The 19,848-nt window shown below is 44.3% G+C and overlaps 1 protein-coding gene across 3 annotated transcripts in view; it reads right to left on the bottom strand.

The window, feature by feature from the left end:
• The window catches only part of NEK3 (NIMA related kinase 3), a 30,523-nt gene extending 18,538 nt beyond the window's left edge, over positions 1 to 11,985 (bottom strand). For 2 of the 3 annotated variants that reach the window (XM_053563113.1, XM_053563114.1), the window contains exons 1-7: positions 11,536 to 11,674; positions 7,916 to 8,091; positions 4,058 to 4,151; positions 3,873 to 3,970; positions 2,602 to 2,685; positions 2,012 to 2,079; positions 1,836 to 1,922 (exon numbers count right to left, since the gene is read on the bottom strand). In XM_053563113.1, coding sequence (XP_053419088.1) covers positions 1,836 to 1,922; positions 2,012 to 2,079; positions 2,602 to 2,685; positions 3,873 to 3,970; positions 4,058 to 4,151; positions 7,916 to 8,032 — 548 coding nt within the window. In that variant the 5' untranslated portion in view covers positions 8,033 to 8,091; positions 11,536 to 11,674. Of the gene's footprint in view, positions 1 to 1,835; positions 1,923 to 2,011; positions 2,080 to 2,601; positions 2,686 to 3,872; positions 3,971 to 4,057; positions 4,152 to 7,915; positions 8,092 to 11,535; positions 11,675 to 11,856 lie in introns of those variants that run through there. The other variant, XM_053563112.1, reaches the window with a different exon arrangement.
• Positions 11,986 to 19,848: the final 7,863 nt, after the last annotated feature.

Raw genomic sequence — 19,848 nt, 5'->3', positions numbered from 1 at the left:
GATGAAGTAAATTTTGGAAGAGCCATATGGTAAAATACATGTAGTCATTAGAAATATTTAAGAAGCCGGGCACGGTAGCTCATGCCTGTAATCCCAGCATGGTGGGAGTCTGAGGAGGGAGAATTACTTGAGCTCAGGAGTTCAAGACTTGCCTGAGTGAGAGTGGACCCTGAGTCATAAAAAAATGAAAAACCCAGTCAGCTGCTGCAACAAGTGCCTGTAATCCCAGCAGCTTCCAGAGGCTGAGGCAGCAGTATGCTCACAGCCCAAGTCTGAGGTTGCAGTGAGCTATGACGCCATTGCACTCTGCTCAGGGCATACGGTGGGACTCTGTCTCAACAAAAACAAAAAAAAAAAAAAAGAAATATTTAAGAAGAATTTGGGAAGAAATGAATTTGATATAAGATCATGTGAAAAAAAAAAGGAGACCTAACTATAGATAAAATATATCATTTAGTTTTAGGGGGAAAAAGTAAATGGATAGGAGAAAAAAAACATCAAACCTGGGGCGGTGCCTGTGGCTCAAAGGAATAGGGTGCCGGCCCCATATTCTGGAGGTGGTGGGTTCAAACCTAGCCCTGGCCAAAAACTGCAAAAAAAAACATCAAACCTTAGTAATTGTGAAAAGTGGATGACTTTCATTTCCTTTCTTTTTTAATTTTTTTATTTTATTTATTTAATTTTTTTTTTTCTTTTTTTTTGAAACAGAGTCTCACTATGAGTGCCATGGCGTCACAGGTCACAGCAACCTCAAACTCTAGGGCTTAAGCAATTCCCTTGCCTCAAGCCTACCAAGAATTTGGGACCTACAGGTGCCTGCCACAATGCCCAGCTATTTTCTGTTGTAGTTGTCATTGTTGTTTAGCTGGCCTGGGCTGGGTTTAAACCAGCCAGCCTGGGTGCATGTGGCCGGCACCCTACCCACTGAGCTACAGGTGCTGCCCTCATTTCCTGTCTTATACACCTATTTCCAATCTCCCCCATCTATCCATCCCCACAATGATCACATATAACTTATATTCAGAAAAAAATATTATGTTGGCTTGGCGCCTGTAGCACAGTGGTTACGGCACTAGCCACATGCACGGAGGCTGGTGGATTCAAGGCCAGCCTGGGCCTGCTAAACAGCTAAACAACAAAGACAACTGCAACAATAATATAGCCGGGCGTTGTGGCGGGTGCCTGCGGTCCCAGCTACTTGGGAGGCTGAGGGAAGAGAATCGCCTAAGCCCAAGAGCTGGAGGTTGCTGTGAGCTGTGTCAGCACAGCACTCTACTAAGGGTGACAAAGTGAAACTTTGTCTCTAAAAAAAAAAAAATATATGTTTTAAATCATAAGGTCTTCACATTAACTTCCTGTAATCAATTAACCTAGCAACCAAGTTGTTATGAGCTAGCCATATAAATGTTAACTCAATGACATAATCTGTCAGTTCCCAAATGCTAGAAATCACATGGTGACCTTCAAAAATCACTGATACCCGCTTCCCGCTTGCTGCCCTTCTGGTTTAATTGGCATTGATGCAACCTAGGCTCTGGGATTTTTAAAATCAGAGCAGCAAAGTTTGTGAACCAGTGATATAATTCATACCATCCCTAGAAATGACTGGCCTTTCTTTCAGCATATACAATGCTCTCACCTCTGTTTAAAATAGTTGGGAAACTATGGCTTTCATCTAGACCTAGAAGATAGCTTCCATACTGATTTCAAATCTATATTTAAAAAGTCAACATGTTCCACACATCTGCTTTAAAGTGGCACCAGAATCTAGCATTGTCTGCAGGCTACACTGCCTGTCACCAGTCACCCACGCAGCAGATAAATACAACACTTACCTTTTATTGTTGTAAGGCAGGTTTTCCCAAATTTCCGGAGGCACATAATAAGGTGTTCCCACATAGGTACAAGCAAATGCCATTGGACTAAAACCATAAACAGGCAAAGAACAATTACAAAGCATTCCTGGAAGGATGTCTTGATTGCTGTCACTACTCAGAACAGGTGTACATACTTGGAGAGGAGACGGGCAGATCCAAAGTCTCCCAGTTTTACTTTTCCATTTTGGGTGAGGAAGATATTCTGCATTTAAAAAGAAGAACCTGGATTATGTCTTCCACCATTCAAATGTGAGGCAGAGATTTATAGAGACGCTGTCTTCCAAAGCTGCTGATGATGGCAGGTCCAGGGTAGAAATGCTAACAGCTGAGTCCCTGAGTGGAATGGGGCCATCTCCTCTTGACGGCCACCCATTCCCCTGCACAGGAATTGCGGATGACTGCTTCAAAATCTAACAGCAAAGTTTTAGGTCGTATCCCCACACTCACTCAACTGACTAAGAAGCCGAGTCAGAATGCCTTCACCCGACAGCAGGCCCCCGTGTCAACACACGGACTTCGTAAACAGTCACGCCAAGAGCTGAGAACACATCACCATACGCCGCCATGCACCAGACCCTAACATTGTGGTTAGCGGCAGACTGCCTATGTGCAGGAAACACAGTGGCAAGTATTTTTGTGTAGTTAAATCTATCTAAATGTAGAAAAGATACAGTAAAAATACAGTATTAGAATCTTACGGGACCTAAAAATGTATTCCACTCACCTTGGACTTGATATCTCTGTGTAACACACGTTTTTTGTGAATGTGATTTACTCCAAGGCACATTTGTGTAAACCAATTAAGTATCTATAAGAAAAAAGGTATAAAAAATTGGCAAAAATGCAATGACTTGTTCATTTTAACCCAAAATTCCAAAAGTCATCTCTAGGCCTTAGCTGACCAGGGCTTTATTTAATGTGAGTACAGAACTCCTCAAAATAACATAGTTCAACTAAGATCCAACGTTACCTGGAGGAATTCAGAAAAGCTGTGATCACCATGTTCCATCAGCTTATGTATGATCCAAAATGCAATTTATTTTATAACACTTCTACTATATTTTCTTATATGTAGCCAAATAAAATAATTTCTTAAATGCATAAAGGTAGCTCACCACTTAGAATAAATATGCTACAGCGTTTCTAGTAGAATTGTTATGTTGGATTTTCATTTACTTTTTCAGAATATTCACCTGATAATATTAAAAGATGTTATCAGATTATAAAAAATCCTTTGAGGTCAGCATTTTTTTGCTTATAAGCCCCCAGTCAATAGAAACCACTGTTTCTAGGTGCCTTGGGAGCCTACAATTAACTGTCAAACTAATTATTTTTCCATCTTGCTTTGGAAATTCGTCAAAGTTGACTTCCTGACACGGAATTCATATTTTTAACAATACAAATTTTAAATGAAGAATATGTATTTACATTTATTGATATACTTTCATAACACACTACAACCTAAATCAAACTAAGCCCCACTAGAGCTATTTATTTCAGTATTTTCCTTAGCCAATTCATTACAAGGTATTTAGTATACAATTAAAAATGTAGAAAGTCCTAGACTTAAGGGAACATCCTAGACTTAAGAAGGAAAAAGGTACTCCCAAGAAACAGAAACAGCAGACTTCATTCTTCTGATGGTCTAGTGATACAAAATAAAATCTACCTGCCTTCTAAAATTTCAGTACAATAAACGTCAAGATTTTAATTATCTAGTATAAAATATGATGAGTAAAACAATTTTGAAATTCTTCTAATTATGGAAGAATTCCTCAACATTTTATAACCTATAAATTGATTTTACTTCCTAAAACCATTTTAGGTACCACATCTGGCAGACATTAAACAGTAACACTAATAAAGAAATCAGTCATTTCTAAATAATGTGTCAGGTGATCACAGATACTCATGCTTTCATTTTAACTTAATACAAAGTTTACAAGAAAAGTTGCTTCTAAACCTTGAGGGAAACTACGTAAGCCAGTCTCTTACCATATCTTCAGGAAATAACTTTCCTTTCCGCTGTTTGATCTTTTGCATCAGATCCCCTCCATCACAATACTCCATCACAATATACAGATGTCCTTCGGCTAAAATAGATACAAGACTCTTTAGGAAATCTATATTGGCCATATAGCAAATGCAGAAATGCACATATTTGGGGGAATTCATATTACCTTCAAAAGATTCTTTAAAGGCAACGATATTGGGGTGTTTCATTTTGGCTAACAGAATAGCCTCCTTCCTAGAATTCTGCATATCAGAGAAAGACTAAGAAAAAATTTTAAATAAGCAAAATTTAATACTGCATTTAAAAATAATTTCATAATATAGTACTGTTTGCATGAAACTTCAGTGCTAAGAGGCAATTTTATAACACTGCACTTTGACCCAACTTAAGTTTATCAAACTCCAAGAGAAAATGTGGGGTGATTTTTCAACTATGGCTGTACTTTGCATGCTCGAGCTGATCTCTTCCTTGTATATTTATGCTTTCTCCGTTCCTTACATGTAACAGAATGTAAACTAGTTTCAACATGAGCATAAGTATCACCCAACTTGAACAGCCTGCATGCCATCAAAAACAGCTGGGAGTGGTGGCTCACAACTGTAATCCCAGCACTCTGAGAGGCCCAGGCCCATGGACTGCTTGAGCTCAGGAGTTCTGAGCAAGAGCGAGACCTCGTCTCTAAAAATAACTGGCCATTGTGGCGGACGCCTGCATTCCCAGCTACTGAGGAGGCTGAGGCAAGCGAATCACTTGAGCCCAAGAGTTTAAGGTTGCTGTGAGCTATGATCCCACAGCCACAGAACTCTACCAAGGGAGACATAGTGAAACCGTCTCAAAAAAAAACAAAAAGACCAAAAAAGTCAGTATATTCTAAAAGAAACAAAAAATGGATTTCATGTTTTGACTGTTTGCATCATTTTATCAGTCCACTGGCCCAAATAACAAAAGAATATGCTTGGTGCTCCATCAAGGATGAACAAAGATGATACAAAAACTAAGTTTCCAGGCTTGACGCCTGTGGCTCAAGCGGCTCAACCACATACACCTGAGCTGGCGTGTTTGAATCCAGCCCAGGCCTGCCAAACAACAATGACGGCTGCAACCAAAAAAAAAATAGCCGGGCATTGTGGTGGGCCCCTATGGTCCCAGCTACTTGGGAGGCGGAGGCAGGAGAATCACTTGAGCCCAGGAGTTGGAGGTTGCTGTGAGCTGTGATGCCATGGCGCTCTACCCAGGGTAACAGCTTGAGGCTCTGTCTCAAAAAAAAAAAAAGACTTTTTTTTGTAACTTAACTTACTTAAGTTTCCAAAACTGTTTATTTCTAACTTGCTCTACAAAGATAAAATTCTCAATGATTTATTTATCTTACAACCAAGAAATTGCCAGGGATTATATACTAGCATAAAGGTTCTCAGACCAGCAGAATAAGCAGTAACTTGTTAAAAATGCAAATTCACAATCCCATCTAGAACTACTCAGTCAGATACTAGGAGGCGGGCACAGCAGTCTGTTTTCACAGGCCCTGAAGATGATTATGATGCTGGTGCAGTGGCTCACACCTATAATCCTAGCACTCTGGGAGGCGGAGGCAGGGGTCGGGGGATGGGGGTCTGGGAATTTCTTGAGCTCATGAGTTCAAGACCAGCCTGAGCCAGAGCAAGACCTGCCTCTACTAAAAATAGAAAAACTGAGGCAAGAGTATTGCTTGAGCCCAAGAGTTGGAGGTTGCTGTGAGCTATGACGCCATGGCACTCCACCCAGGACGACAGCTTGAGACTGTGTCTTAAAAAAAAAAAAAAAAAAGTTTGGCTCAGTGCCTATGGCTTAGCAGCTAGGGTGCCATCCACATACACTTGGTAGGTTCAAATCCAGCCCAGGCCTGCCAAACACAATGACAACTGCAACCAAAAAATAACTAGGTGTTGTGGCGAGGGCCTGTAGTCCCAGCTACTTGGGAGGCTGAGGCAAGAGAATCGCTTAAGCCCAAGAGTTCGAGGTTGCTGTGAGCTATGATGCCATGGCACTCTACCAAGGGCAGCAAAGTGAGACTCAGTCTCCAAAAAAAAAAAAAAAAAGTTTGAGGTCAAGAGGACATTAGGGGAAAAAAAGGCCTACCACTCTGAGAATTTCATTAAAATGTATTTTTTTTAAATTGATGAAAGTATCAGTAAGGAGTCTCTGGGCATGGATTCTTTCATAGGATATTTCTGATACACAGTAATAGTAACAGCCTACAGAACATAAAACCTATAAACCGACCCACACAATAGGTTCCTAAGCTAAATGGTTAGTATTTTAAGTCTTTTTTGTTTTTTTTTTAGACAGAGTCTCACTCTGTCACCCTGGGTAGCGTGCTGTGGCATCATCATAGCTCACAACAACATCAGTCTCTTGGGCTCAAGTGATCCTCCTGCCTCAGCCTCCCGAGTAGCTGGGACTAAGGTGCCCACCACCACACTCAACTAGTTTTTCTATTTTTAGTAGAGACTGGGTCTCACTCTTGCTCAGGCTGGTCTGAATTGCTGAGCTCTAACAATCCACTGGCCTGAGCCTCCCACAGTGCTAAGGGTAGAGGCGTGAGCCACTGCGCCCAGTCAGCATTTTAGGTCTCTGTTCTTCGTTTTACTTTTATGTCCCTTTTTTATTACTATTGTCCCTGATCTAAAAAAAAAAAAATATATATATATATATATATATATATATATATATATATATATATATATATATTGTCCCTGATCTGCTTTTGGCAAAGAGTTCCTACACTACTTGGTATACAAAAGCGGAAATCATTACCAATAACTCAGTGAGATAAAATAAACAGTAATCACCACCAAATTTTTCTCCCTTTGTTAATTACAATAACCTAAGAATCATATAAAATATATCAAGCCAGCGGCGCCTGTGGCTCAGTGAGTAGGGCGCCGGCCCCATATGCCGAGGGTGGCGGGTTCAAGCCCGGCCCCGGCCAAATTGCAACCAAAAAATAGCCGGGCGTTGTGGCAGGCGCCTGTAGTCCCAGCTGCTAGGGAGGCTGAGGCAAGAGAATCGCTAAGCCCAAGAGTTAGAGGTTGCTGTGAGCCGTGTGATGCCACGGCACTCTACCAGAGGGCGGTACAGTGAGACTGTCTCTACAAAAAAAAAAAAAAGAATGAGATTCTGTCTCAAAAAAAAAAAAATCGCCTTAAAAAATATATATATCAAGCCCTGGCTCGGCACCTGTGGCTCAAGTGGCTAAGGCGCCAGCTACATACATCTGGGCTCACGGGTTTGAATCCAGCCCAGGCCTGCCAAACAACAATGATGGCTGCAACCAAAAAATAGCCGGGCATTGTGGCGGGCGCCTGTAGTTCCAGCTACTTGGGAGGCAGACGTAGGAGAATCGCTTAAGCCCAGGAGTTGGAGGTTGCTGTGAGCTGTGATGCCACAGCACTCTACCCAGGGCGACAGCTTGAGGCTCTGTCTCAAAAAAACAAACAAACAAAAAATATATATATATAGATCAAGCCCTTGTATAACTAATGAATAAAGCAATTTTGTCTTTTGCATGAGGCAATATTCCATGTTAAACATTAAGAAATTACTGGGGCGGCACCTGTGGCTCAGTCGGTAAGGCGCCGGCCCCATATACCGAGGGTGGCAGGTTCAAACCCAGCCCTGGCTGAATTGCAACCAAAAAAATAGCCAGGCGTTGTGGCGGACGCCTGTAGTCCCAGCTACTCGGGAGACTGAGGCAAGAGATCACTTAAGCCCAGGAGTTGGAGGTTGCTGTGAGCTGTGTGATGCCACGGCACTCTACCCAGGGCCATAAAGTGAGACTCTGTCTCTACAAAAAAAAAAAAAAAGAAAAGAAATTATTCTTGGGCGGTGCCTGTGGCTCAAGGAGTAGAGCGCCGGTCTCATATGCCAGAGGTGGCGGGTTCAAACCCAGACCAGGCCAAGAACCAAAAAAAAAAAAAAAAAAAATTATTCTCTTACACAAATGACATGTATACTTTCAACATAAGCTACTTTCTTTATCAGTGACCTTAGAAAGCCTTATCTCTTTCATGGCAAACATCTGATTACTGTTTTCCTGCTGAACCAAAAGGGCTCTCCCAAAGGAGCCCTCCCCAATCACTCTCAGGACCACGTAGTCATCCATGTTGGGCACTGCACAGCCGCACTCCACTCATGCAGTCAGCATGGGTTCTCCTCAACTACCTTCAAAAACAGAAACAATTGAGAATTAAATTTACTTTCAAAAGCAGAATTAAATTCAAAATAGAACAATTCACCAAGACAACGGCAACTTTTTTTTTTTTTTGAGACAGAGTCTCACTATGTCACCCTTGGTAGAGTACCATGGTGTCATAGCTCACAGCAACCTCAAACTCTTGGGCTCAAGCGATTCTCTTGCCTCAGCCTCCTAAGTAGCTGGGACTACAAGCACCCGCCACAACACCTGGCTATTTTTTGAGGGATGAGGTCTCGCTCTTGCTCAGGCTGGTTTCAAACCTGTGAGCTCTGGCAATCCACCTGACTCGGCCTCCCAAGTGCTAGGATTACAGGCATGAGCCAAGGCACCAGGCCTGCAACTCATTCCTTTTAAAAGGGACCAGCTTGGGTGGCGCCTGTGGCTCAAGGAGTAGGGCGCCGGTCCCATATGCCGGAGGTGGCGGGTTCAAACCCAGCCCCGGCCAAAAAAAAAAAAAAAGGGACTGGCTATGCCACACCCCAAACGTGCCACTTTATTATAAGAACTGTTTAGGGTTGAAAGCAACTTGTTTTTTGCCCTTCCCACTTCTTCCTAAATATAGGGCATAAATTTTCCTACCTACGGGTAACAAATTTCCATTTGTAAATGTGTCTTTCCTCTAGTCCCTAGGAAAAGAACTCTTATCAATGAGGAAAGCACCAACTTGAGTCAACAAAACACACTTAACTAAATAACCCTTATCTTGTTAGTTTCCCCATATTTATCTTCCTATAATCTATCTTAGAAGCCCAACCTTCCCCCTGCCTTTGTCTAGTTTCTTTTCCATAATTCATTACTCTTTGTTCAAGTGGTATAAAAACTCTTTGTTTTAATACTTCTTTAAGTTTATGCATATGTAATAACCCTTTTCTCCTGTTAATCTGTCCCTTGTTAGTCTATTCTGCATGGCCCTCAGAACATGGCCCCATGTTCTGAGCCTAAAACTTTTCTTCTCTTACACTATTCATCAAATAGGTAGACACTGAACACCAACTCTGAATCAGATGTTACAATCCTGAACAAATCTCTCATGGTCTCTGCCACTGTAGATGTCCTGTGCAAAAATAACTATGATCTTCAACAAATGTAAGGTGGTGACCCTTATAGAAAGAACCATGCCGGCCTGCAGCAAAAATATCCAGGGCATTTAGGAAATGATATTAAACTGAAGCCTGAAGGATGAATGGAAGTTGGCTGGGTAAAGAGGAGGAAAAGAAGGATCAAGGAAGAAGGAATCACATATTAAAGAACTAAGAGAGTGTGTTTGGTTCCAGAAATTCTTTTTTTTTTTTTTTTTGCAGTTTTTGGCTGGGGTTGGGTTTGAACCTGCCACCCCTGGTATATGGGACCGGCGCCCTGCTCCTTGAGCCCTAGGTGCTGCCCATGGTTCCAGAAATTGAAAGAACAATAATAGGCTGGCAAGATCTAAAGGCTACTGTAAGCCAAACTGTGTGGCTGGATTTTACCCTCAGGATAATTAATGGGCTGTGTCTGAAGCAAGGTAATCATCACATTTGAATATTAGAAAAACCACTCACTCAGGCTACAGACTGAGTAGACCAGATAGTGGAGAGGCAGGAAGGCCACATCAGAGACACAGTCCAGTTAGAAGCCTTTACAATAGAAAAGGCAAGAAAACAACAGTGAAATGGAATGGGGTAATGGCAATGGGAATGAAAAAGTGGGAAGGAAATGGTAAGTATATAGTAACAACTGACAAGTTGACAAGATTCTTAGTGATAAATTTATGCAGGCCAAGCAGCAGGGAGGTAACATTTCTTCCAGGCTTATGGCTGAACTGGATGAATGGTGATACCATTTCCTGAGAGAGGAAAGGCGCAAAGGTTGTGCATGTGGCTTTTTGTTTGATTGATTTTTCCAGTGGTGGGAGTGTGGCAGGGGTGGGGCAAAACATGGGGGAGAAGGGAGACATGATTTCCTATTTGGACATGTTGAGCTGGAGGTGCCTGGGATGCAAGAGATATTAAACACACATCTGGAATCCTTGACTTCAGCTTCCCCCCTCTACATTTCCAGGATGAAGCAGCTAGTAGGACTGCTTAATGCATAAGAGAAAATAACAATAAAGTTCCTGGGCCTGAAAGCGAGAGGATTCCTTGAAGCCAGGAGTTCAAGACCAGCCTGGGCAACTGTCTCTGCAAAAAGTTAAATAACTAGCCAGGTTTGGTGGCACACACAGATAGTCCCATTTCCTCAAGAGGCTTTAAGACCAAGAGTGTGCAGATGCAGTCAGCTGTGACTGCACCATTGTACTCCACCCAGGCAGCAGAGCAAGACCCTGTCTCTAAATGAATGAATGAATGAAGTTCCTAAGACTTTGCTTGGTACACAGAGGTTCTGAATTAAGTGGTAACTATTATTATTATTAAATCTTAGAAAGGTGATGCATTTTTTATTACAGAAAAAAAAAAAAACACTGTAATGCATTCTTTTTTTTTCTTCTTTTTTGTGGTTTTTGGCCGGGGCTGGGTTTGAACCCTCCTCCTCCGGCATATGGGACCGGGTCCCTACTCCTTGAGCCACAGGCGCTGCCCCTGGAATGCATTCTTGATTTTGCAAAAAGCTTACTTAGTGCTCTGTCTCTAAAAATCACACCAAAAAGAAATACAACACAGAAAGCAGGACGGATAAAGCAAAAGCTGCAAACTAAAACCCGTAATAAAGCTGCAAACTAAAACCCGTAATAAAGCTGCAAAACTTCCGGTTTGTATTCCTGCTTAGCCTAGAATTAACAGAGAACCCTAGAAATAATTTCTCTGTATAACCATCAGATGCATTGCCTTCAAAAATAATTCTTTCCAGGAATATTTAGGTCTTTGAGCACGTTTAGTCAAGTAAAAGAAGAGGATCCTTTACCACTTTCCAAACTGACCCCTGACATGGTTTAACAGACCAAGTTTTCCCAGGGGTCTTTATGCTACGCCACGGAGTGAGACTGAAAATCTACCAGACTTTCTTTTCTGAGATGAAAGACTTTTTCTTAGAGACTCGGTCCTGTCTGCCCTTACTCCATATGACACCCACGAGATCATCACACAACCCGAATATACTCTGAAGGTGTCCCCTGTATCCAAGGGTCCCTTCGCGCGCCCGTGGCACAAAGACCAAAACAAACAAACAAAAACCCCCCAAAACGTAAGGGAGAGTTGCACCAATGACCCCGGAAATGGGATCACCGGCGAGACACCGGCTGAGCGCGTCCAGCGCGTGCGCAGTCACCCCAGCGAGGCCACCAAGGCCCCACTCCGGGAACCCGCGGCGGCGCCCAGGCCGCGTCCCGAGACCCGCGGGCTGCTGTCCCGGAGCGCGTCGGCCCCTCGGTCCCGCTCGGCCTGGGGACCCTTCCGCTCCCGGCCGCCGCGGCTCCCTCCTCCCGGGACGCCGCTCACCCGCCTTCCAGGCGACCCGCGGCGACTCCCGCCCTGCGACGCGCGGTTTCCGCGGGCGCCCCCGCCGGGCGTCTCTCGGGTTGCGGGAAAGGAAACTGCTTGGCTCTGGCGGGAGGCACTGTTCTCCGAGTGGCCGGGCCTACGAAGAGCACGTTGTAAAGCTATTGTTCCGCATTTTTCTGTAACAAAACTGATAATATTGGGAGAAAACACCACCACCGCACCCCCGCCCCATAGCTTGAGTTCTGTCTCCAGTTTAAAGGAACAGCCTGTGCAAGTTAAGTTTCACGGGCTCAGCACTCAGTGCTCACTGGCACTTACCTGCTGGGTGACCTTGGACTAAAGCTTTCCCACCTCCATCCCCGACATGGCCACGTCCTGCTCCCTGGAACCTGTGTGTTTTTTCCCTCGTGTGGCAAAAGGAAATTAAGGCTGCAGATGGAATCCAGGCTGCTGATCAACTGACTTTAAAATAGGGGGAGGCCTGGGGCGGTGGCTCACACCTATAATACTACCAGTCTGGGAGGCCGAAGCGGGTGGATGGCTTGAGCTCACAAGTTCCAGACCAGCCTGGAGCAAGAGTGAGACCCCGTCTCTACTAAAAATAGAAAAACTAGCCAGGCATTGTGGCAGGCACCTGTAGTTCCAGCTATTCTGGAGACTGAGGCAGGAGGATCACTGAACCCAAGAGACTCGAGGTTGCTATGAGCTATAACACCATGGAACTCTACCCAGGCCACGGAGTGAGACTCTGAATGGATGGATGGATGGAGCAGGGGGTAATCTTGAATTAGGGGTGAGCTCAGAGTCATCACAAGGATCCCAGGAAGTGGAGGATGGGCCAGAGAGGAGGTCCCACGCACAGATTTAAGTTGGATTGTAAAGGGCCTCAAGAGGCTGGAAAAGCAAAGCAAAGAAATTTCCCACTAGAGCTTGCAAAGGAAACAAAGTCCTACTGACACCTAGATCTAGTAGGGATTTCTGACCTCCAGAACTTTAAGATGGTAAATTTGTGTTAAGACACTACATTTGTGATAGTTTGTTATAGCAGCAGTAGGAAACTAATGCAGCAAAGTAAGTAAACTTCTTGGTGTAAAAATATAGTATCTGCCTTAGAGGATCATTGTGAACAGTATCTAGTTACTGTTTTTGTATGTGCTGAGTATGTTCTCTGTCACACGTGTCAACCAAAGTCACAGAGACTGAAATCCAAGTAAAGAAGTTTACTAGAGGCCTAAGAATTGCAATTTAAGGAGCACAGATTCCAGAAGCATCTGAAGTTGTGTCCTGACCGATGATTTTTGGGTAGGATTTTTAAAGGAAATAAAGAGGAAGTCAGTACGCATTAGCTCATTTGTAACCTCCTACTGTTTTTATTGGTGGTAAAGGATTATCATATCAATTTGTTGGTTTCTAGACCGAAATCCTTGATTCAGGAGTTTGGAAAGTTTCAGTACCATACACAGCATAAAGTCCTTTTGACAAGTGGCAGGAGTTTTGTCTGCAGCATTAGCAGGTACGTTTCTGCAGTCAGGAAGTTGCAAAATGACGTTCAGGAACAAAACGGCAGGCAGGAGCAAAATGGTGTTGTGCCGGTCAGCTGATTTTCTTCCTTGCACACACTCTAGAGTGTAGTGATAACAGTGTGACTCTGGAGGAAAATACTACAAATGGCCAACATTTTCAACCTTTGCACTGGTTTCGCTGACTCAGTAAAAAAAGACTGGTTTCAATTCATAATGATCAACCAAAAATAAAAACACGCTTGTACCCAGAATGCTGCTGCAGCTTGCCTTTCTATGGACTACTGCTCCTGAGAAATGATCAAGTCACACAGGTCTCAATCACCTTAAATTAGGCACAGCATTAGGGGAGAAGAGACAAAGGTGTTGGACTCTATCCCCCCACCCCAGTGTTGACAGTCATGAAAGGATTCCTCCCTCTGTCCCATCAGTGTCTGAGTCTGCTAGAGCTGCTATAACACAGCACTGCCGGCTGGGTGGCTTAAACCAGCAGACCGCACTGTCCCACAGATCTGGAGGCTAGAAGGCCAAGATAAAGATGTTGATGGTGTTGGTTCCTTCTGAGGGCTGGGGGGACAGAACTGTTTCAGGCCTCTTCCCCTGATTTACACATGGCTGTCTTCTCCCTGTGTCTCTGCATGCCTCATCTTTCCTTTCTGGGTGCTGTCTCTGAGTCCAAGTCCCCCCCCCCTTTTTTTTTTTTGCAGTTTTTGGCTGGGGTTGGGTTTGAACCTGCCACCTCTGGCAGATGGGGCTAGCACCCTACCCCTTTGAGCCACAGGTGCTGCCCCAAGTTTCCCCTTTTTATAAGGACACCCAAACCCAGCATGCCCTCATTTTAACTAATGACATCTGCAAGAACCCTCTTTCCAAATGAGATCACATTCTGAGGTACTGCACATGAGGACTCCAGCATATCCTTATGGAGGGCAAGGGACACAATCTGACCCATAATGGTGATGGTAGGGGAGAGGGAGTAATGAAGGCAGATCTGGGACCCGTCTATGCAGCTGTTGCCAAGCTGGGGGTACCCAGCCCGGGGAGCTTCTGAACTAGGGAATAGCCAGAAATAATAAAATGCTTTTTTTTTGTTTTTTGAAACAGAGCTTCAAGCTTTCGCCCTGGGTAGAGTGCCGTGGCATCACAGCTCATAGCAACCTCCAACTCCTGGGCTCAAGAGATTCTCCTAACTTTGCCTCCCAAGTAGCTGGGACTATAGGCATCCACCACAACGCCCGGCTATCTTTTGGTTGCAGCCATCATTGTTGTTTGGCAGGCCTGGGCTGGATTTGAACCCCCTAGTTCAGGTGTATGTGGCTGGCGCCTTATCCACTTGAGCCACAGGCGCCAAGCCATTAAAATGCTACCCTGTTTCCCCGAAAATAAGACAGTGTCTTATTTTAAGGTATGCTCCCAAAGATGCGCTAGGTCTTATTTTCAGGGGACGTCTTATCTTTCCTGTAAGTAGGTCTTATTTTCGGAGGATGTCTTATTTTCGAGGAAACAGGGTATTTATTTATTATTATAGACAACATACACAAGTAACTGATTTAATATGTATAAATTAGCCAGGTGTTGTGGCAGGCACAATGCCTTTGATTAGGACTAGAGAAGTGTTAGGTATTAACTCATCTAATCCTCAAAACAATCACAAAGGTAAGCACAGTTATTACTACTGAATTACAGAGAGGTTAAGTTATTCGTGTCAGATCCCATAGCCAATATGTTCTAGAACCAGAATGAGAACCCAGTGATTCCATAGCCTGGTTCATAACTACTGCACTACAGCAATATCAGAGAGATGTTGGAGTGGTAAACAGTGTCCAAAGCTGAAGAGGACCCATAGGATTGAGCAATGATAGAAAACACACTGCAGGGGTTGAGGAGGGGTGTTCCAAAGAGGCTGGGAGCGTAGAATACTTTTAAGAAATTTAGGCATGGGCTCGGCACCTGTGGCTCAAGTGGCTAAGGCGCCAGCCACATACACCTGAGCTGGCGGGTTCAAATCCAGCCTGGGCCTGCCAAACAACAATGATGGCTGCAACCAAAAAATAGCCAGGTGTTGTGGCAGCGCCTGTGGTCCCAGCTGCTTGGGAGGCAGAGGCAGGAGAATCCCTTGAGCCCAGGAGTTGGAGGTTGCTGTGAACTGTGATGCCATGATACTCTACCCAGGGTGACAGCTTGAGGCTCTGTCTCAAAAAAAAAAAAGAAAAGAAAAAGAAATTTAGGCATGGCTGGGTGCAGTGCACATGCCTGTAATCCTAGCATGCCAGGAGGCTGAGGTGGGTGGATTACTTGAGCTCAGGAGTTTAAGACCAACCTGAGCAAACAAGACCTCATCTCCACTGAAAAGAGAAAAACTAGTCAGATGTCACGATGGGCACTTGTAGTGCAGCTACTCAGGGGTCTGAGGCAAGAGGACCTTTTGAGCCCCAAAATTTGAGGTTACTGTGGGCTATGATGCCACAGCACTCTACCTAGGGCAAGAGGGTGAGACTGTCTCACTCCTACAGGTCAAAGAACAAGTAGAGGGCAGGGGAGAAAGAATGCTGTTGGAGAGTAGTTCAGTGGCAATGTGGAAGTCCATGTTGTGGCCTAGGAATCAGTTGCTGCAGTAGGAGGAAAGTCCATGGGATTGAGCATGGGGAGTGAGAGTCATGTAATTACATGACATTAACGAGGAAAGAGGAGACAGTGATCCAATCCAGTATTTCTCAACCTCAGCACTGTCGAGGTCTGGGGCCAAATGATTCTTTGTTCTTGGGAATAGGAGTGTGTGTGTGTGTGTGTGTGAGAGAGATTGTCCTGTACATCATAGAACATTTAAAAGTATCTCTGGCCCCTGTGGACTAGATACCAGTGGCACCCACTACCCACAATCATGACAACCAAGAATCTCTCCTGGCTTTGAAAATGTCCTGGACACAGTGAGGGTATGGAGAGGTGGTGCTGGTGCGGGACTGCCTGTGGTTGAGAACTTGCCATTCAGCTGGGTGCTCTGGGCCTCAGACGATGAGGGAGGGAGAAGTAAGTGTCGTCAGGTGAGAGTAACATGGTGGGCAACTGCAGACATCTCTTGCCTTTGCAGTGTATCATGTAGAATGGGCAGGAGGAACAGATTAGAGAGCCAGGTTCCTGACAGTGTAAGAACATGCAGATACTACAGCCAATAGGTTCAAAATACTAAGCGGACGTGATGGATGCCTAATGACCTTTGAATCTTAGAGTTAATTTGCCTGAGTTCCTAATGAGATAAATGGTTTTAGGTTCTAGTCTTTGGCTTGGCGCCTATGGCTCAAGCGGCTAAGGCGCCAGCCACGTACACCTGAGCTGGCAGGTTCAAACCCAGCCTGGACCCGCCAAACAACAACGATGGCTGCAACCAAAAAATAGCCGGGCATTGTGGCAGGCACCTGTAGTCCCAGCTACTTGGGAGGCGGAGACAGGAGAATCCCTTGAGCCCAGGAGTTGGAGGTTGCTGTGAGCTGTGATGCTACAGCACTCTACCCAGGGCAACAGCTTGAGGCTCTGTCTCAAAAAATAAAAGAAAAAAAATCCTAGTCTTTGCTGATGGAGAGAAACAAGATTGTCTTAATTTCTTTTTTTTTGAGACAGAGCCTCAAGCTGTCACTCTGGGTAGAGTGCTGTGGCATCACAGCTCACAGCAACCTCCAACTCCTGGGCTCAAGTGATTCTCCTGCCTCAGCCTCCCAAGTAGCTGGGACTACAGGCGCCCGCCACAATGCCTGGCTATTTTTTTGTTGTAGTTGTCATTGATGTTTGGCAGGCCTGGGCCATATTTGGATCTGCCAGTCCTGGTGTATGTGGCCAGCGCCCTAACCACTGAGCTACGGGTGCCAAGCCCTTAGGGGCATTTTTCAACCAGGCATGAAACTACTGTTTCTTTTTTTTTTTTTTTTTTGGCCGGGGCTAGGTTTGAACCAGCCACCTCCGGCATATGGGACCCTATTCCTTGAGCCACAGGCGCCGCCCCGAAACTACTGTTTCTTAAACACTAAGAAAGGGATCGGGTCAAACATGAGGACCAGCTACAGGCAGCTCCCACGGGTGTGGCACAGACTGGTCAGCTGGGCTCCTCCTGCATCTGCTACTTCAGCAGTGATGCTTAACCAAGTGTGCCCTGGCACCCCAGTGTGCTGTGACATATTTTTTTTTTTTTTTTTTGTAGAGACAGAGTCTCACTCTATGGCCCTCGGTAGAGTGCCGTGGCCTCACACAGCTCACAGCAACCTCCAACTCCTGGGCCTAAGCGATTCTCCTGCCTCAGCCTCCCAAGCAGCTGGGACCACAGGCGCCCACCACAACACCCGGCTATTTTTGTTTGCAGTTTGGCCGGGGCCGGATTTGAACCCACCACCCTCGGTATATGGGGCCGGCACCTTACCGACTGAGCCACAGGTGCCGCCCGACATATTTTTTTTTTATTATTTTTTTTGTAGAGAGAGTCTCACTGTTTCGAAAGGAGTTCAAAGCACAGCAAGCATATTTTTTTTTTCCTATCAACATAATTTTAAGTGTGCGGTGGAAGTTTAACTATAGGTTCACTATAGGCTCAAGTGGTGCTGTGAGGTAACGGATTGGAAACAAGCTGCCTTATGTGGTTAACTTCTTGAGGATGAAAGCCTCACCCCACCCTCTACCTCCCCACAATGGTTAGAGTTGTATATTCTATTTCTATTCTTTAAGTGTTTTTACTTTAATCTTTTAGAGGTATAATTGACATAAAAGTCACCCATTTTAAGTGCACACTTTGACGGTTTTGGTATATAACCACTATCAGTATATACAGAGCATTTCCATTATTCCCTAAAGTCCCTTTATGTGCTTTTATAATCAATTTCCTCCCCAAATCTTTGGTCCCAGATAATCACTGACATGTTTTATTAATGTTTTTTTTTTTTTTTTGTAGAGACAGTCTTATTTTGTCACCCTCGGTAGAGTGCTGTGGCATCACAGCTCACAGCAACCTCCAACTCCTGAGCTTAGGCGATTCTCTTGCCTCAGCCTCCCAAGTAGCTGGGACCACAGGCGCCTGCCAGAAGGCCCGGCCATTTTTTTGTAGCAGTTTGGCCAGGGCCAGGCTTGAACCCATCACCCTTGGCATATGGGGCCGGCGCCCTACTCACTGAGCCACAGGTGCAGCCTGACATGTTTTATTAATGTAATTTTACCTTTTCTAGAATTTCATACAAATGAAATTATTGATGAAAAAAAACCAGTGATTGCCGTAAAATAATTTAGAGAGGTTTATTCTGGAGCCAAATGTGTGTGACCATGGCTCAGGGACCAACCTCTTAACAGCTCTTGAGAGAATGAGTCCCCAGGGGCCAGGTTACAGTTTGGAAACACATTTATGGAAACATGATTATAGGTAAAACCCTAAGTCGACACATGGAAGGTGTTCAGACTGAAAAGATGGCACATCTTGAAGCAGGGGCTTACAAGTTATAGGCGGGTTTTAGGGATTCTTTAGTTGGCAATTGGTTGAAAGAGTTAAGCTTCGTCTAAAGACCTGGAGTCAGTCGACAGGATTAGGATGGGCATCTGCTAGAATGCTTGAGGTAAGATAAAGTGGTCTTTTGTCGTATCATGCTACCAGAATCACATTGTAGAGTAAACAATTCTACCAGGTTCATAAAACCCATTTGGTGAGATTTTACCGTTTGTAGGCCTGACCCACCGGGCCTTTTAGAAAGGATCTGGGGAAAAGAGAAAAGGTCAGAGTTCAATCCTCAGAATCGTATCATATGTAAATTTTTGTCTGGTTACTTTTATTGATGTCTTTGATCTTCATCTTTATGGTTACCTGTAGCAGTTCTGTTTCATTGCTTTCCATTGTGTAGATACAGAACCCAGTGTTTTTTTATTCACTGGTTGATAGACTTTTGAGTTGTTTGCAGCTTTTGACTAATCTGAATAATCCTGTTATGAACATTTGAGTATGATCTATGGGGAGGACATATTTTTATTTCTCCTAGATACTTAAGAATCAAATTGCTGGTTCTTGACCTTACATTACGTATTTTAAATATTTAAACCTGCATTACTCAATAGATGAGATTAAACACAATTTTTTATATCCTTCTCTCACTTTTTAAATCTTAGATTTACTTTTGATTTGACTGTACTAAGGCTATTATAAACATTTTCAGATACATTCATAAACAGTAAACTGCATGTCACTTTGCCCTTAAACTTGAATGGTAAATAGGGCATAGAATTTAGGCTCATCATCCACTTTTCTTAAAGACCTCAAGTGCCACAATTGGCCTGCGCAAGAATAAAAATCTTGCGCGTGTATCCACAGATGTGGACTGGTCTTGCTGCTACTATGTGCTGCTAAAATCAGGGACTCTACCACACCTATCAATGTTAAGGATTCCTTTATAAAAATAAAAAGGGTCTTTTTTTTTTTTTTGTAGAGACAGTTTCCCCTTTATCGCCCTCGGTAGAGTGCCGTGGCCTCACACAGCTCACAGCAACCTCCAACTCCTGGGCTTAGGCGATTCTCCTGCCTCAGCCTTCCGAGTAGCTGGGACTACAGGTGCCTGCCACAACGCCCGGCTATTTTTTTTTGTTGTTGCAGTTTGGCCAAGGGCTGGGTTTGAACCCGCCACCCTCGGTATATGGGGCCGGCGCCCTGCTCACTGAGCCACAGGCGCCGCCTCATAAAGGGTCTCTCTTAAGAAAGCCCTCCTTGTCCTAAGGATAAAAATGTATTTTACATTACCTTTCAATATACTTATCTATTTATCCCACTTGGAATTTT

Source organism: Nycticebus coucang, chromosome 15 (assembly GCF_027406575.1).
Source record: "Nycticebus coucang isolate mNycCou1 chromosome 15, mNycCou1.pri, whole genome shotgun sequence".
NCBI classification, from domain to species: domain Eukaryota; kingdom Metazoa; phylum Chordata; class Mammalia; order Primates; family Lorisidae; genus Nycticebus; species Nycticebus coucang.
Note: the sequence above shows the minus strand (reverse complement) of the source record. Positions and strands in the feature narration are given on the sequence as shown.